General features: G+C 37.1%; 1 protein-coding gene across 1 annotated transcript in view; it reads left to right on the forward strand.

Annotated features, from left to right (window-relative positions):
* LOC113082139 (phosphatase and actin regulator 3-like) overlaps positions 1-15443 on the forward strand; it is a 59827-nt gene that overhangs the window by 11421 nt on the left and 32963 nt on the right. The window contains exon 2 of the mRNA XM_026254013.1: positions 8724-8885. Within this exon, the coding sequence (XP_026109798.1) occupies positions 8724-8885 (162 nt within the window). The remainder of the gene's footprint in view (positions 1-8723; positions 8886-15443) is intronic.

The raw sequence follows: 15443 nt of genomic DNA on the forward strand, positions 1-15443 counted from the left end.
TAATTAGCTTTTAGTGAAAAAATTATACAAAATTTTCCTTACAAATTTAGAGGACAAGGGAATATTGTTGCGCTCAGATGAAGGCTAGTTGTAAGTCCAGGTGCGTGAAAACCAGTAAAATGTAGAAGAGACTGTTGATGGCTCGCACTCTGAAAAACTAGAAAAACCTTACAAATTTAGAAAATACCTTGTTTTAAGAATATATCTTATTATATATTGTTTTCTGAATGAACATGGTTATTTTGGTGGGTTGGGTAAATATTACATTTACACATGTGAATGGAAGAAATGTAAACCCTCCTTTAGTACATTTCTTAGAATTTATGAAAATTATTGAAAGTTTGGTTTCAAACATTTAAAAGAAAAGTAGAAAGATGGGAAACACATGCTCCTCTTTGTAAAAATACTATATGAATGCTGTCCTGATGTGTATCTTTGTTATAGACATGAGTCCATTACATGTTTTGTATGTCAATGTGGCCTGCCTTACAATTACGATGTTGATATGTCCTCCGTCTTGCATTGTACATGGCTACATTTAAAAAGATAAATGTGCAATATGCAATTTTAAATTACAGTATAAAATTAGTTATTTAAATAGTTAAAAGATTTCTATTTAAAATTGTATATATATATATTTATATTTCAATCTTTCTGTTCAACAAATAATGAAAACACCTCCACACAATTTCTGAACAGCATAACCACTTTCAGCTATATAACCGCTATAATAATAGAAATGTTTCTTGAGCAGCGATCAGCATAATTTCTGAAGAATCCTGTGACACTGAGAAATGGAGTAATGGAGCTTTTGCATGACAGGAAAAAAAAAACATTAAAAAATATATTCAAATAGAAAGCAGTTCTTCCAAATGGTAGATTTAATATATAACAGCCCTTATATATATATATATATATATATATATATATATATATATATATATATATATATATATATATATATATATATATATATATATATATATATATATATATATATATATATATATATATATATATAAACATGTTATTGAATGCTACATGACATTCATGATATTTCATTTGACTGGATGTCAAAATTCATTATCTTTAGTTTCCCAAAGAACAAAAAAGTGAAAGTAAATTATATGAGTGTTCAGAAATTTTCCATTTAAACCAAGTGCAGCCAGTCAGCGCACAAGAAGCATTTATATTCATTTTTCCAAACAAGAACAAGAGAAAAGTATATGTGTCTGAATGCTGGCTGTTGTTTTGACTTGATATTCGGCCGCTGTGCTACAGAAAGCTGAGTGAACACTAAAGACAAGAGTCATTGCTATGGAAATGATGCACCATCTACAGTAGTTTAGTAGCATTGGTGTATACTGACAGGTAACACTACTACACTGGACATGAAGGGCATCAAAGTCCATTATAATCAGTGTTTCTGTCACTAAATGCACGCTAATTTGCCCACAGTAAACTGATTCTCTGTTATCTTTCTGACGCAGTCCACACGCTAACTGGACAAACAGATATAGGACAAGCTTGCTTTGATGCATCCAGTGTAGACACAGAGTTAAGACATTGCATACAATTTTCTTTTGCAAGTTTCAGCTCATACATAAACTCACTTAACATTCCCCAAGAACAGAAATATTACATCCAGCGCCCCCCGATGCTCTCCAAATGCCCCTGTTGAGAAACACCATTTTACATTGAAAGCTGTACATGCAGCAGGACTGGATGTCCATTATGGGTAATGTGGGTCGACGAGAAGCTCGTTCTAAATGGCAGGGTAAGCAGCCAGGGCTTCAGCACCATAGAGAGCGACCCGGGCCAGAGGACTGCCACAAATACTGTGCTCACAGAGGCTCAGCAGCTGGGAAAGATAATACACTCTCAACAATGACCATCTAGCACAGAGAGCCTTTGCTTCTCTCTTGTGACTTCTGTGCCCTTAATGCCGTCAGTTGCCATTCTTTTCTGTGTCTGAATCTATTATGTGCTAATAATAAGAGTGAGTGAGTCACCATTTAAGAGTTTTAGTTGTGATACAGGCAAAACATGAATTAAGTAAATCTGACTTTTTTTTTTTTTTGCAGTGCAGTGTCTGGCAGTGTCTTCATTCACTATGTTTATATATAGAATTATGTTTGGTATGAGACATAAACTACATTGGCTTCCATAATACTTTATTCCATACTATGGAAGTCAATGGCTACCAGCCACTGTTTGGTTACCAGCATTTTTCTTTTTTATGTTCAACAGAAGACAGAAACTGATACAACATGAGGCTGAGTAAATTATGACAGAAGTTTCAGTTTTGGCTGGACTATCTCTTAAATATGCCTTAAAATAACTTGAATATAGATTTACACCAATACCTCATTGAAAATGTACATGGACCCAGGAATATGCAAATTAGTCCCCGCCTCCACTCAATCACACCAGCTCGGACCTGCTCCACTTGGTTAACTGAAGTGGTACATTTTTAGTGCAGTTTTCAGGAGAATGCTCAACATATATAAACTATGTAGAGCCCCTTTATAAATAATTTCACACAATATATTATCCAGATGTGTAGCCTACCTGTTCATAGCTGAAAATTATTTGAAAAGACAGATTTTTACAGATTAAAGATTTTCTTGATAAATTGGTCATGAGGGTGAGCAGCGACGGTCATTATATGAATATAAATGGATTATGAATATAAATGGAAAATCTGAAAACATTAACCTGTCTGATTTGTCAGGGTTTGCTGCCTAAGGTGCATGAAGCTTATGGTGTTCTGTCTTAAAAAATTAAATGCTATAAGGCATGGTTAGCTGGGTGACCTGAACCTGACCTGTTACTGTCACACATAAATCATGACCAAGAAATTGTTATCAAAATCGATTTCTTTAGAAATTTTGGGAAAAAAATAAAATAAAAGAACATTGATTGGGGACATATTCATTCTCTTGCTTTACTACAAGTGTTAGATACGAACAGATATCCAGAGTTAAAAGCTGGATAGAATAAGTAATGTAATGGAGAATGTAAGTCAGATAAGGAAGTAAATTAAGCTGCATAAATCAATCTTGAGAAACAGTTATAGTTCTTCTGCATAGCAAGAATAGGACTCAGTACAGGGGCAAGATTTGGCTGGTTAGGATAGGCCAGTTAAAGGCATCGTTCGCCAACAAAGATGATTCTGTCATTATTTACATGCTCTTATTTTTTCTCAAACCTACTGGACTTATTATTTCTTCCGTGGATACTTTTTTTTTTTAAATGTCTACAGTGATGTCCAGTGTTGTTTTAGACCCAGATTCACTGAATGGACAAAAACAGTTGAAATGTTCTGGAACGACGTGAGTGAGTGTAAATAATGACCGAATTTTCATTTTTGGGTGAACCTTCCCTTTAACGTTGGAGGCTCTTAAAAGCGTGAAATTGACTTTATGCTCATCTGCTGTCTGAGCATTTGACCATGAGGCCTTGAAATTTTTATATTTCTTAGGATAGTTCTTTGAGTAAATTTAACACCTTCAGCTCTATATTACAGAGAAAAAAGAAAAGTGAAAGTCTACACAACTGACTTATATTCAGAGGACAATGTCCATGGTCTCATACCCAGCATGCATTTTTTTCTTTTTTCTTTCTTTTTTTTCAATTTTGAGTTTTCTTTTCCACTCAGCATTTTTTTTTTACAGAGACTGCATCATCAGCTTGGTCCTGGAAGTCAGTGGAGCTGTCTCGAGTCGAGTCCCTGTAAGCCGCGTCAGAGACTCGTTATTTAGTCCCTTCCACTTTTAGCATCTTGAGGAGGCTACACTGCAGGCCGTTGTCTTCTGACAGATGGCTGCACAGTTGTTGAGCCAGTGGGTAAACTAACATTGTTTATCGTCGTTTCTAACATTGGAGGACCAGAACTGCTCATTTCTCACACTACCTACTCCTATGATTTCTGAAAATTGACTGCTTGTATTTTCATACTGATAAGACTAATATGTACCTGGTTATGTGTCTGGTTTAATAAAAATGTACTGTGACTCTCTGTCCAAATGACTGAACCATTATATAAATCATATTTTTTCTTTCTCTATTATCTGTTTTTCCTCAATAAATCATTTCAAAGTAGTTGAAAAACTTTGATTGTCTGCACCACTCTGATTGTGCTTAAACATTTAGACACTTAAGAATAATAATGAAGCTATTTTTATTTTTATTGCAAATAATTAATAAACGATTAAAAGTACTGTTCAAAAGTTGCTTTTATTCTGCAAGGATGCATTAAATTAACCAAAAGTGAAAGTCAAGTCTTTTACATTGTTACAAAGACCTATATTTTTAAATGCTGTCTTATAATTCATCAATCCTGAAAAAAAAAAAAATAAATCTTGATTTTCACAAAAATATATTAAGCAACACAACAGTTTTCAACATTGAAAATAATAATAAATGTTTCTTGAGCAGTAAATAAGCATATTAAAATGATTTCTGAACGATCATGTGACACTAAAGAATAAGACTAAAATTTGTCTTTCATTCTGTCAAAAAAAAAAAAAAATGTGGGTAATGATTCACATCTATATATATATATATATATATATATATATATATATATATATATGATTTTGTAGTGCTGGAGTAATGATAAAAAATTAATAATCAACTTTGAATCACAGGAATAAATTAAAATGTATTGACATAGAAAACAGTTATTTTAAATTCAAATAATATTCTACAACATTACTGTTTTTACTGATCAAATAAATGCAGCCTTAGTGAGCAAAAGAGACTCCTTTCAAAAACATTTCAATAAAATTATAACATTATATAAAAAGCATAAGCCAAAGGTCTCCCTGGACAGATCAAAGACCAAATTCCCTTAATTAAAGAACAATAAAATTCAGATCTGATTCCATATCTTTGTATAGGACATCTTTATTCAACAGAATATTGTGTCTGTTTGTAAAAAACTGGCCTCAGATCAGCAAAACTATCCCCTATGTGGAGGTCCCTCTGCCCCAACCACTTACAATGAGGCCCACGTTCATGTGTCTGCTATGATTACATCTTTAGTCATTGATGAATCGAATAATATTCTTAATCTATCACTTTCATCTCTGGGGTGACATTACAATAACTGCTCGCAGTATCTATCTACTGCAGACAAATGGGTTTATACGGCCAGCATCTCCAAAACCAGCCTCAGAGGACAGACCATAAGCAACTCCATTACATTTACATACATTTACTTAAAGCCTCTCCCAATGCCAAAGAGCTTTATTAAATAAGGCATCCATCACATCTGAGTGGAGAGGTTCAAACTGAATTTCAACTCCAAATTGTTTGTTTGGTATAAAAGGTTTATAGTATTTTGCCTGAGCTGGAAATATATGAGTTGAGATGTACAGTATGTATTCAAAACAGTCATATTTGAAGTATTAATGATAATTTAAGGATGTTCTTGGGATAGAGGTACACATGTTTTCTTTGATGCATAATTCCTCTCATATATTTAATACAGAATGGCATTTATATACAGTATGCTGCTCAGAATCTGCAAAGGGATAATTAAATGTACCGAATCATGTAAAAATATACAATCTTTTATTGGAAAATTAAACAGCATTTTTTCAAACTTTGCCTAATTTTTTATAGAAGTTTTATAGAATTATTTGTCAATTTCAGTGAGTGAGGAACAAATTTACACTGATGTGCGTTATGTGTTATGTACGTTACGCTATATCTGCATGTTGAAGCTGCTCAGGCTGCCAGTTTCTCTTTCTTCATGACATAGTCAAAGTCAAAACATCTGCTAGTGTGGATTTTCCAAGTAATAGTTGTGCTAACATGTATTGTGCACGTTATTTTTCCACAGACATTGGTGCTGTGATATTCAAATGATGCGGATTTCAAAACAGATGGATCATAATCTAATGTGAAGTACATATTTATATCCGGTGTAAATGTGGCTGAAGACTAAAGGAGTGTAAATTTGCTGACAAAGCCATAAGCAGTATTTGCCAGTTTGTTAATAAAACAGGTATCCACCTCTTTAAAATCATGTTTGAAGTGTTTTGTAATGAGCTGTGACAGAGATAAAAAGGATATGAACTTCTAAAGCAGCCTAAATCAAAGCAGACATGATCTACCTTTTATTTATTTATTTAATTTTATTATCATCATTTATGTATCGGGATGTGTTCTGCAATAGGAATACCTGGAACTACTTTAAGACAACTTGAGTCTCAGTGTTATTTTTATTTTCAATTACATTTTTTTCTTCATATTAATATGTCTATATAGTTTTTGTTTTAATATATTTTTTTATTTATTAGCTTATTTAGTTTTAGTTATTTTTTCCAAACTAAACAAAAATGAGAAATGCTGCCTTGGCCAACAGCTGAAATAAAATACGTTTTGTTTTATTTCAGAAAATAGTATTTTATTTCAATAAATTTTGTTGTTATGTTTTTTTTTGGTGTTTTAGTTTTTACTCTACGATAATAACCCTGGAATACAGTACTATTTCAGGTTTGCTATTACAATAAAAGAGATAATTTTGTCATGCATTGTATTATAATGATTACAGGATTAATACACCCTGTATGCATAACATATATGTTTACTGGAGTCTTATATCAGTGGTTTTGGCAGGTGTTTTTGAGATATTTGTAACGTGGGCATCAGTGGCACACAGCCAGCATGCAGGTCTTTGTGCTGACTGGCTCTCTGTTCATAAAACGCTGTGCTTTGCTCTCCTGTCACTTACTTAATGAATAACTGTGCAGATGTTCATTCAGATATTGTCAGATGTACTGGATAATATTTACTACTCCTTTTAAAAATTCATAACCGTGCTTCTTAGTAGCACACATTGTCTAACAGATCAACATCCACTCTTACTGTAGCTACCGATAGGTTAATATTAGCTAATTAGTTAATATTTCCATTCCAACAGATTGTCCAGCGTGCCAACAGCCCCTTGTACCACACCTCCCTGCTTTGAAGAAAGGACTACTGTGCTTGATATTATATGTTATGAAAGGCTGGGCCCTGATTGGCTGCTTGAGGTCTTCTGCAAGCGCTTCCGTATAGCAACAGACCCCAGTTCCCCCCTCCCCTGCCCGTTTCCCCATCTTCCTTTCCGTAAGACAGTGGCAGCCCCTCATACGGTGGCTCGGATTCTGCATCCGAGGGGGCTTTGCTCTGCTGCCGCTGCATCTGGAGGAGCAGTAACCATAGTAACAGCTAGGCTTTGCTGACCCTGGCTTTGTTGACTTGCTGCGCCGCACAGTTTTCAGGCTTGACCTGGATTGCTTATACTACTGGTTACTTGGGCAGAGATGCTCAGTCGATTGACCTGCTTCTTTTCTTGAATGGTCAATGATCAGAGGACTTCTTTGCAGCGCCTCTGGGTTTGTGACGGCACTCTCTCGATGCCCCTGCCCACACTATTTCAGTAACAGAGTGTTTCGCAGAGCACTGACTCATTTGCTCTATGAATGGAGCTTTTCCTGCCGGTGAATATTTAAAAGGATTACCTCTAGTTTGCTGAAGGATTTGATGCTGCTGTTGGTCTTGTAGATTGTTCTTTGACGATAAACCATTGCTGACTTATTCACAGCCGCATCGCATGTGTGTGTGTGTGTGTGTTTATGTAGGCAGATGTATTTGTGCTAAAGCTCAAAACTGAAAGACTATAATCAGAAATTTCGTATAGACATATAATAGAAAAGTTTTAAGTGGTACATGCTATGTAATTGCCTTCATTTGAGCAGGAAATGGCATAATTTCTGGTTTGTTTTCCATGACAAGAACCACTTCATATTTTAAATCTGTACACAAGCATATAAATAGCCTCATAACTAAAATATATGACTAAAAGACAAAAAACAAAACTACTAACATTTGTTTATCCCATCCTTATTCAAATATGAAAGTTTATGAATATATATATATATATATATATATATATATATATATATATATATATATATGAAACACCAACCTTGCTATGTGTTCTGTACTAGACTAACTGAGACTTGTCATGGCACTTGTATACTGTTGTTGTTGTCTTGCTGATCTGATTGTTTCTATTGTTCTCATTTGTAAGTCGCTTTGAATAAAAGCGTCTGCTAAATGATTAAATGTAAATGTAATGGTATCATGACAATTGTATGTCACTATTTGCAATGATGTTAATAATGATGTCAAGCTTTAGAATTGCATATATAATACATTTTCCCAACGTTGTTAAATGATTTTTTTCCCTGTGATGGACTGACCATCATTCAGGGTGTTTCCCTGTCGTTGACCTGAGAAATTGGGAAAGGCCTTACATCCCCACAATTTAATATAGGACAAGCGGTGACAACACACAACAGTAATGTCTACATTTAATGAATAGCCCATAATTTACCTTGAAATTGTAATAAAATAAAAAAAATATATAAAATGATTCTAAAGTATTAATATGTATTTAATGCTTATAAACATTCTAAAAAACAAAACATTCTCTCCATAGGTTGATTAGTGTGTGACAGTCTGTTTTTAATCTGCTCTGTAGTTTTAAATGAGAAGAATGGACTTTAGACAAATAAATCCACTGAAACATGGCTCCAATCAGATTAGGTGCTTTTTTAAATGAAGCAGCCAGTTTCAGTCTCATGGATCTTCCCTTAACCTCTGTATACATGTTCATGTCACCGATAGATGCTGATGGTTGCTGTCTGTCTTGTGTGTTACAGATGTGATGGAGCAGGAGAAGGTGCTGCGCTCCAGCTGTTTGGTGAGTGGAGTCCACACCCCTCCCATCCGGCGCCACAGCAAGCTGGCAACACTGGGGCGTATTTTCAGGCCGTGGAAATGGAGGAAAAAGAAAAACGAGAAGCTGAAGCAGAGCTCTACAGGTAAGACAAGCTGGGCTTTGTTTCCCCTTTTATTTGAATTTAGTCTATTACTGAAAACATGGCTGAGTTGATAATACAAATGAACTTGCAAAGATGTGTTTGAGGAAATATTTTGAGTGTTGAGTAATGTAAAAGTACCTTTTATAAAATGTTAATAAAAAATATTGTGTTATTGCCAATTCATAACAAAGACACTTAACAGAGATTTATGAATAGGGAAATATTCACTGATGTGGGATATTGTTTTCACAATATCAAAATTATTGTTTCGATACCGATACCTAGTAAAGAATTGCGATATTTTGTAACTTATTCTGTCAGTTGTGCAACCTTTTCTTTCAGAGGAGAAAACTCAGCCAGTGAGCTTTGTTGAGCATCATATTTTTCTACCAGTCGTGGACCGGCGGCCACAATATCACTTGTGCTCGGACATGCAGCCTAGTGATGCGCGGGTCTGGGTTTTGTCCAACCCACGGGTCCCGCTTTTATGAATAAAGTTACATTTCTTTGAAAATGAAATATGAAAATATATATTCCAAATATTTAATATAAGCTATATGAAATTGCACTAATAATGTTTCGTCTGTGAATGAATCTTTTAGGTGAACGAATCATTCTCGTTCTAGTAAACCACTGACTCATATTTCTCATTCCTCCCTCCACAGCAGCGCGCGAGCACGGCACTATTAGCAGCGCATGCGCAGCTCATAAACAGCTCTGTGAACTGTTTCATCCTGTCAACTGTTTTATGAGTTTCATGAGTTATTTGTTGAATGTAGAGTAGTGGTGGAAATTATGATTCTTTCAAGAGATTCAATCATTTTCAGTTCATTCACCAAAATTATTCGTTCAGAATTGTTCACTGATTCGTTCAGTGATTATTTCTTCGTATTACACAAAATATGCCAGCAGGTGGCAAAAAAGTGTATTATGTGTTACGACTTAAATCAACGAACGCATTTACTTGTTACAAAAACTGATCTGGCTTTATTAAAATGTGTGCATAATCACATTCAATATATAAAGTCTAATTAAGTTGTTCAGATGAACAAAGCACAAGGTTTTCTTGCCTAATTAGCATTTTAATTGTTTGGTCAGACAGTTTGTATTATATTCACATTCATAAATCGGGGATTAAACGTGGAGTTCTGTATGCTAAATATCAAAAGCGTATGTGCACAGTACCTGTACCTGTGCTTTGCATTTTGCGAAATTGACATGCTAAATGGCAGACTAACCCAGTTTACTTTCATTAATTTCGTTCATGAACGAGATAAGCTATGTACCAGTTCAGTCATTTCATCCACGAACAAGATGTACTAAATAATTCAACTCATTCACGAACGACATGGGTACCAGTTCAGTCATTTCGTTCACGAACGATAAGATCCCTAGATGTATTCAGACTCATGAAACTCGTTCACTGAAGGGCGTATTTGTTCACTACATTCAACAAATCACATGCTCTGTCACATCTCATACTCAAAGGCTATTGGCTCGAGGTTGAGTAATTCTTTGACAGGATGAAATGGTTCAGTTACCCAGTTCATTGAGCTGTGCATGTGCTGCTAATAGCGCCACGCTCCTGTAGAGGGAGGAACTTCAGTGAACGAGAAATATAAATCAGTGGATTGCGTGAACGAGAACGATTCATTCACCTAAAAGATTCGTTCAAAAAGAACGATATGTTCACGAACAACACATCACTAATGTAGAGAACCCATACGCCCTTCACTGAATGAGACCGAGAGATCTTCTCATTCGTGAACGAGTTGAATTAAAGGTCCCGTTTTACACACTTTTTTGAAGCTTTGAATGTATTCACAGTGTGCAATATAACGTGTTCTTGTTTCGCGTGTAAAAAAACACAGTATTTTTTACACAATTCACCTATCTGTATACCGCTGTTTTCACTGTCATAAAAACGGGCTGATGACTTCCTTGTTCTATAAAGTCCCTCCTTCAGAAATACGTAATGAGTTCTGATTGGGCCAGCGGTTCCTGTGTTGTGATTCGACAGCAGTTGAGCGAGTAGTTTTGAGAAGCAAGTGGGCAGGAGCGTGTGCAGGAGATGTATTTATAGTCGCAGGAGATGTATTTATAGTCACAGGAGCGTTTTTACTGACGAGATGCGCATTAAAATCGCATTTCGTTTTTTTGCACAGCCCTACTGTAATGGTTTAGTTTAATAATAAGGAAAGTTTGGTTTGTTTATATGTTGACCTTTAAGCGCCCTCTTGTGGCGAGGACTGTGTATGGTAACCTTCATATGACTTGTTGCATTGAGTTCATTGTGAAGTGTCATGGCTGAAGTGCGGCTCGTACGGTGAGGTCGTGGCCCACATAAGGCTGTAAGTCGCTATTATTTATTATATAAATATGATGTTTATTAGGTTTAAGATGTTTAAAAGTTAATTCATTAATCTAGAGATGCAAATGTTGCTAAAAACGAAATGTGAAGTGACGTGCAAAGCGAGAGTATTAACAGTTAGTCAGTCCTGTATGCTAGCGATCTTTTGTTATGGTTAATAGGCTTATGTGAATTCCGTGATTACAAGAAATTACCTAAAACAAGGAATATAATTAACAAATGCACGAAAATGTAACGTTTAATGTTTTGATTTAATGTTTCATTTGAATGCTTTAGTTAGTCAGTAAATACTGTTCAGTCAACTGCATTTTGAATATGTACAATTCTCCTATGTCTGTTTACAGTTTTACAATATTAAAGTTAAACGAGAAAACATTCATGAAACCTAATGGAGGATTAAAAGCCATGAATCAACATCTCGCCTGTTCGCTGTCTGTCTAGCTGGATAGAGAAGTGACACGTCTAGTGAGGACAGAACAGTAAAAAGCCTTATAAACAGCAGACAACGCCTTTCAAAAGCCCTTAACTTCAGTCATCAAGTCATCATGTGGCAGCCATTGGACCCGCAACCCCAACAACAGCCAGGTGGTCACATGCTGAAAGTACAAGAAGAGGTGCTGGAAACGAGATCCCGGTGCTCTGCTTCTTCAACTCGGTCAACCAGGTCATCTGCAAGCGTAGCAGCTCTCAAAGCGCGAGCTAAAGCTGAGGCTGTTCAAGCGCAGTTGGTCTATGCAGAAGAGGAAGCTGAAGTAATGAAACAACAAGCTCAAATGCAGGCTCAGCTACATATCTTAAAGATAAAGAAAGAAGCAGCAGCTGCTGCAGCAGAAGCAGAGATACTAGAAGCAGCCGCACAGTTTGAAGAACAACAGTCTTAAAGTAAAGAACATCTGTGTGACAACCCTGTGGACTCCAAGGAAAAGGTTCAAAATTTCATTGACAGTCAAGCATTCTTGGAAAACAACCAAGTGTTGTCACAGCCTCAAATCTCAATCTCAAACACCTTCTACCAACATAACACAGGTGCAGAACCATCACCAACCCTCTACAATACTCCTGTAACCAAGCAAGAAACCCCGCAGCACCGACAACAACGGCTTTCCATATACACGTCAACACCACATCCTAACATATTGCATCCAGTTCTCAACCATCAACACCAGTCATTTAGCTCAATGCCCCCAAATCTTCAACAGATTATTTTCAGACAGGTAAATGATATGGCTAAATATCTAATGAGACGTGAACTGGTGTCAGCCACTTTGCAAACTTTTGATGATGATCCACAAAATTATCGTAGCTGAAAATCGTCATTTCTGAATGTCACTAAAGACTTGTCTCTGTCCCCTAAAGAAGAATTAGATCTACTTGTAAAATGGCTTGGACCAAAGTCAAACCATCAAGCTAAAAGAATCAGTGCGGCTCAAATCAATGATGCCTCTGAAGCTTTAAAAATGATCTGGCAGCGCTTGGAAGAAACCTACAGAGCACCTAAGGTAATTGAACATGCACTCTTTCTAAAGGTTGAAAACTTTCCTAAGATTACAGCTAGAGACTCAAGTAAACTAAGGGAGCTAGGAGACCTCTTACTTGAACTACAACTAGCTAAAGCAGAGGGTTATTCACCTGGGCTAGCCTTTCTGGATACAGCCCGTGGTGTTAATCCCATAGTGGAAAAACTCCCTTACTCCCTACAAGAAAGATGGATCTCACATGCATCCAAATACAAGGTAGATTTCGATGTCACTTTTCCACCATTTTCTACCTTTTCTAACTTTGTACGGGAGCAAGCATGTATAAGAAATGATCCTAGCTTCGCCTTTATTTCAGCATCTCAGTCCAAGTTTGACAGACCCGTTAAAAACAGTACTCGCACTATGATTTCAGTGAAAAAGACAGAAATAGCACAGAGTAATGAAACAATAGATGTTAGTAAGGATCCAGACAAACAATGTCCTTTGCATAAAAAGCCACATCCTCTCAGAAAATGTCGCAGTTTCCGCAGTAAGTCCCTAGAAGAGAGAAAAACATATCTGAAGGATAAAAACATATGCTTCAAGTGTTGTGCATCAACCAAACACCAAGCCAAAAACTGTCAGATCAAACTCACCTGCAAAGAATGTGGGAGTGAAAGACACAATACAGTGCTACATCCAGGTCCACCCCCCCTAACAGCATCACACCGCCGACAGAGGTGAAACAGCATGGCGGGGAGCCTGAGACCAGCACACCATCAGTCTCAGCTACTGCAATGTGCACAGAGGTATGTGGCGAACAGCACGGCTCAAGGTCTTGTGCTAAAATATGCCTGGCCAAAGTAATCAGTCTCTTGCCCGCTCAGATTTTTTTGACCTCTTTAGTGTTAAAGGGGGCACAGAGGTGTATACCTTAAAGACATGTTCAGGAATCATACAAGTAAGAGGGAGAAAGGCTAAAGACTTTATTGTTGAGTCTATAGATGTAACATAAAGGTGCAACTGCCTGCAATGCTTGAATGTGACATGATCCCAGAGGATCGTTCAGAGATTCCCTCGCCTGAAGTCGCCAATTACCACTCACACTTAAAGGAGCTCTCGCACAAGATACATCCCATAGACTCAAATGCAAAAATCCTGTTGCTCTTGGGTAGAGACATCCTGTGTTTGCACAAAGTGAGAGAGCAGCGCAATGGTCCCCATAATGCACCATTCGCCCAGCGCCTTGACCTCGGCTGGGTTATTGTGGGAGATGTCTGTTTGAATGGTGCACACAAATCAAGATCTGTCGCAGCATACAAAACTAACACACTGCTCAACGGACGTCCATCGTACCTCACACCATGTACCAGTGTCCTGCAAATAAAAGACAAATCTGTAAGTCAATTAAAAGAAACTCAAATCTGCACAGATACTTACCAGGCAATACAAACAGACAATCTCGGGGACACTATCTTCATCAGGAGGGTGGATGATGAAGAGTTAGCACCTTCACAACATGATGCACAATTTCTCACAATAATGCAGAACGAAATGTATCAGGATGAGAAAAACAATTGGGTTGCACCCCTTCCTTTTGTTACACCCAGACAACGTCTACCAAATAACCGAGACCAGGCTTTAAAAAGACTCATCACTCTAAAACGAAGTCTCGACAAAAAACCCGAAATGAGAGAGCACTTTGTACAGTTTATGCAAAAAGTCATAGACAACAAGCAACCAGAAGTCGCACCCCCCTTACAGCTGAATGAAGAGTGTTGGTATCTCCCCATCTTTGGGGTGTACCACCCGAAGAAGCCCCAGCAAATCCGTGTGGTTTTTGATTCAAGTGCCAAACATGAGGGTGTAGCACTCAACGACATTCTTTTAAGTGGCCCAGATCTCAACAACACCTTGCTTGGTGTTCTTATCAGATTTCGCAGAGAGCCCATTGCAATAACAGTAGATGTGGAACAAATGTTCTACTGTTTCACAGTAAGGGAAGATCATCGCAATTTCCTACGATTTCTCTGGTTTAAAGACAATGACATCACAAAAGAGATCATTGAGTATCGTATGAAAGTCCATGTTTTTGGAAATTGTCCGTCTCCCTCAGTTGCAATCTACGGGCTCCGCAAGGCAGCTGAAGCCAGTTTCAAGGAATATGGCAAGGACGCAGAGCATTTTGTCACCAGAAACTTTTACGTAGATGACGGTCTAACGTCACTCCCAACTGAATTTGAAGCAATTGCTCTCCTGCAAAAAACACAGAAAATGTTAGCTGAGTCAAATCTGCGTTTGCACAAAATTGCCTCAAACAGCAGCAAGATCATGGAGGCGTTCCCAGCAAATGACTTAGCAAAAGACATCAAAAGCCTTGACTTAGGCACTGACCCATTACCTGTGCAAAGAAGTTTAGGCATCAGCTGGAGTCTTGAATCGGATACGTTCACATTTCAAGTCTCTAAAGAAAAAAAACCATTCACCAAAAGAGGTGTGCTATCCACTGTTAATAGTTTGTATGATCCCTTAGGTTTTGTTGCACCTATAACTGTACAGGGAAAAGCACTCATAAGAGAACTAACCTCCGAACCATGCGACTGGGACGACCCCCTATCGCTAGCCAAAGAAAGACTATGGTCTGTATGGAGAGACTCTCTTCTCGAGTTAGAGCACCTACACATTCCCAGACCGTACGTACCTTTGTCTCTTTCCTCAACAAAGCACAGA

The sequence above is a fragment of the Carassius auratus genome, unplaced genomic scaffold, assembly GCF_003368295.1.
Source record: "Carassius auratus strain Wakin unplaced genomic scaffold, ASM336829v1 scaf_tig00035770, whole genome shotgun sequence".
NCBI classification, from domain to species: domain Eukaryota; kingdom Metazoa; phylum Chordata; class Actinopteri; order Cypriniformes; family Cyprinidae; genus Carassius; species Carassius auratus.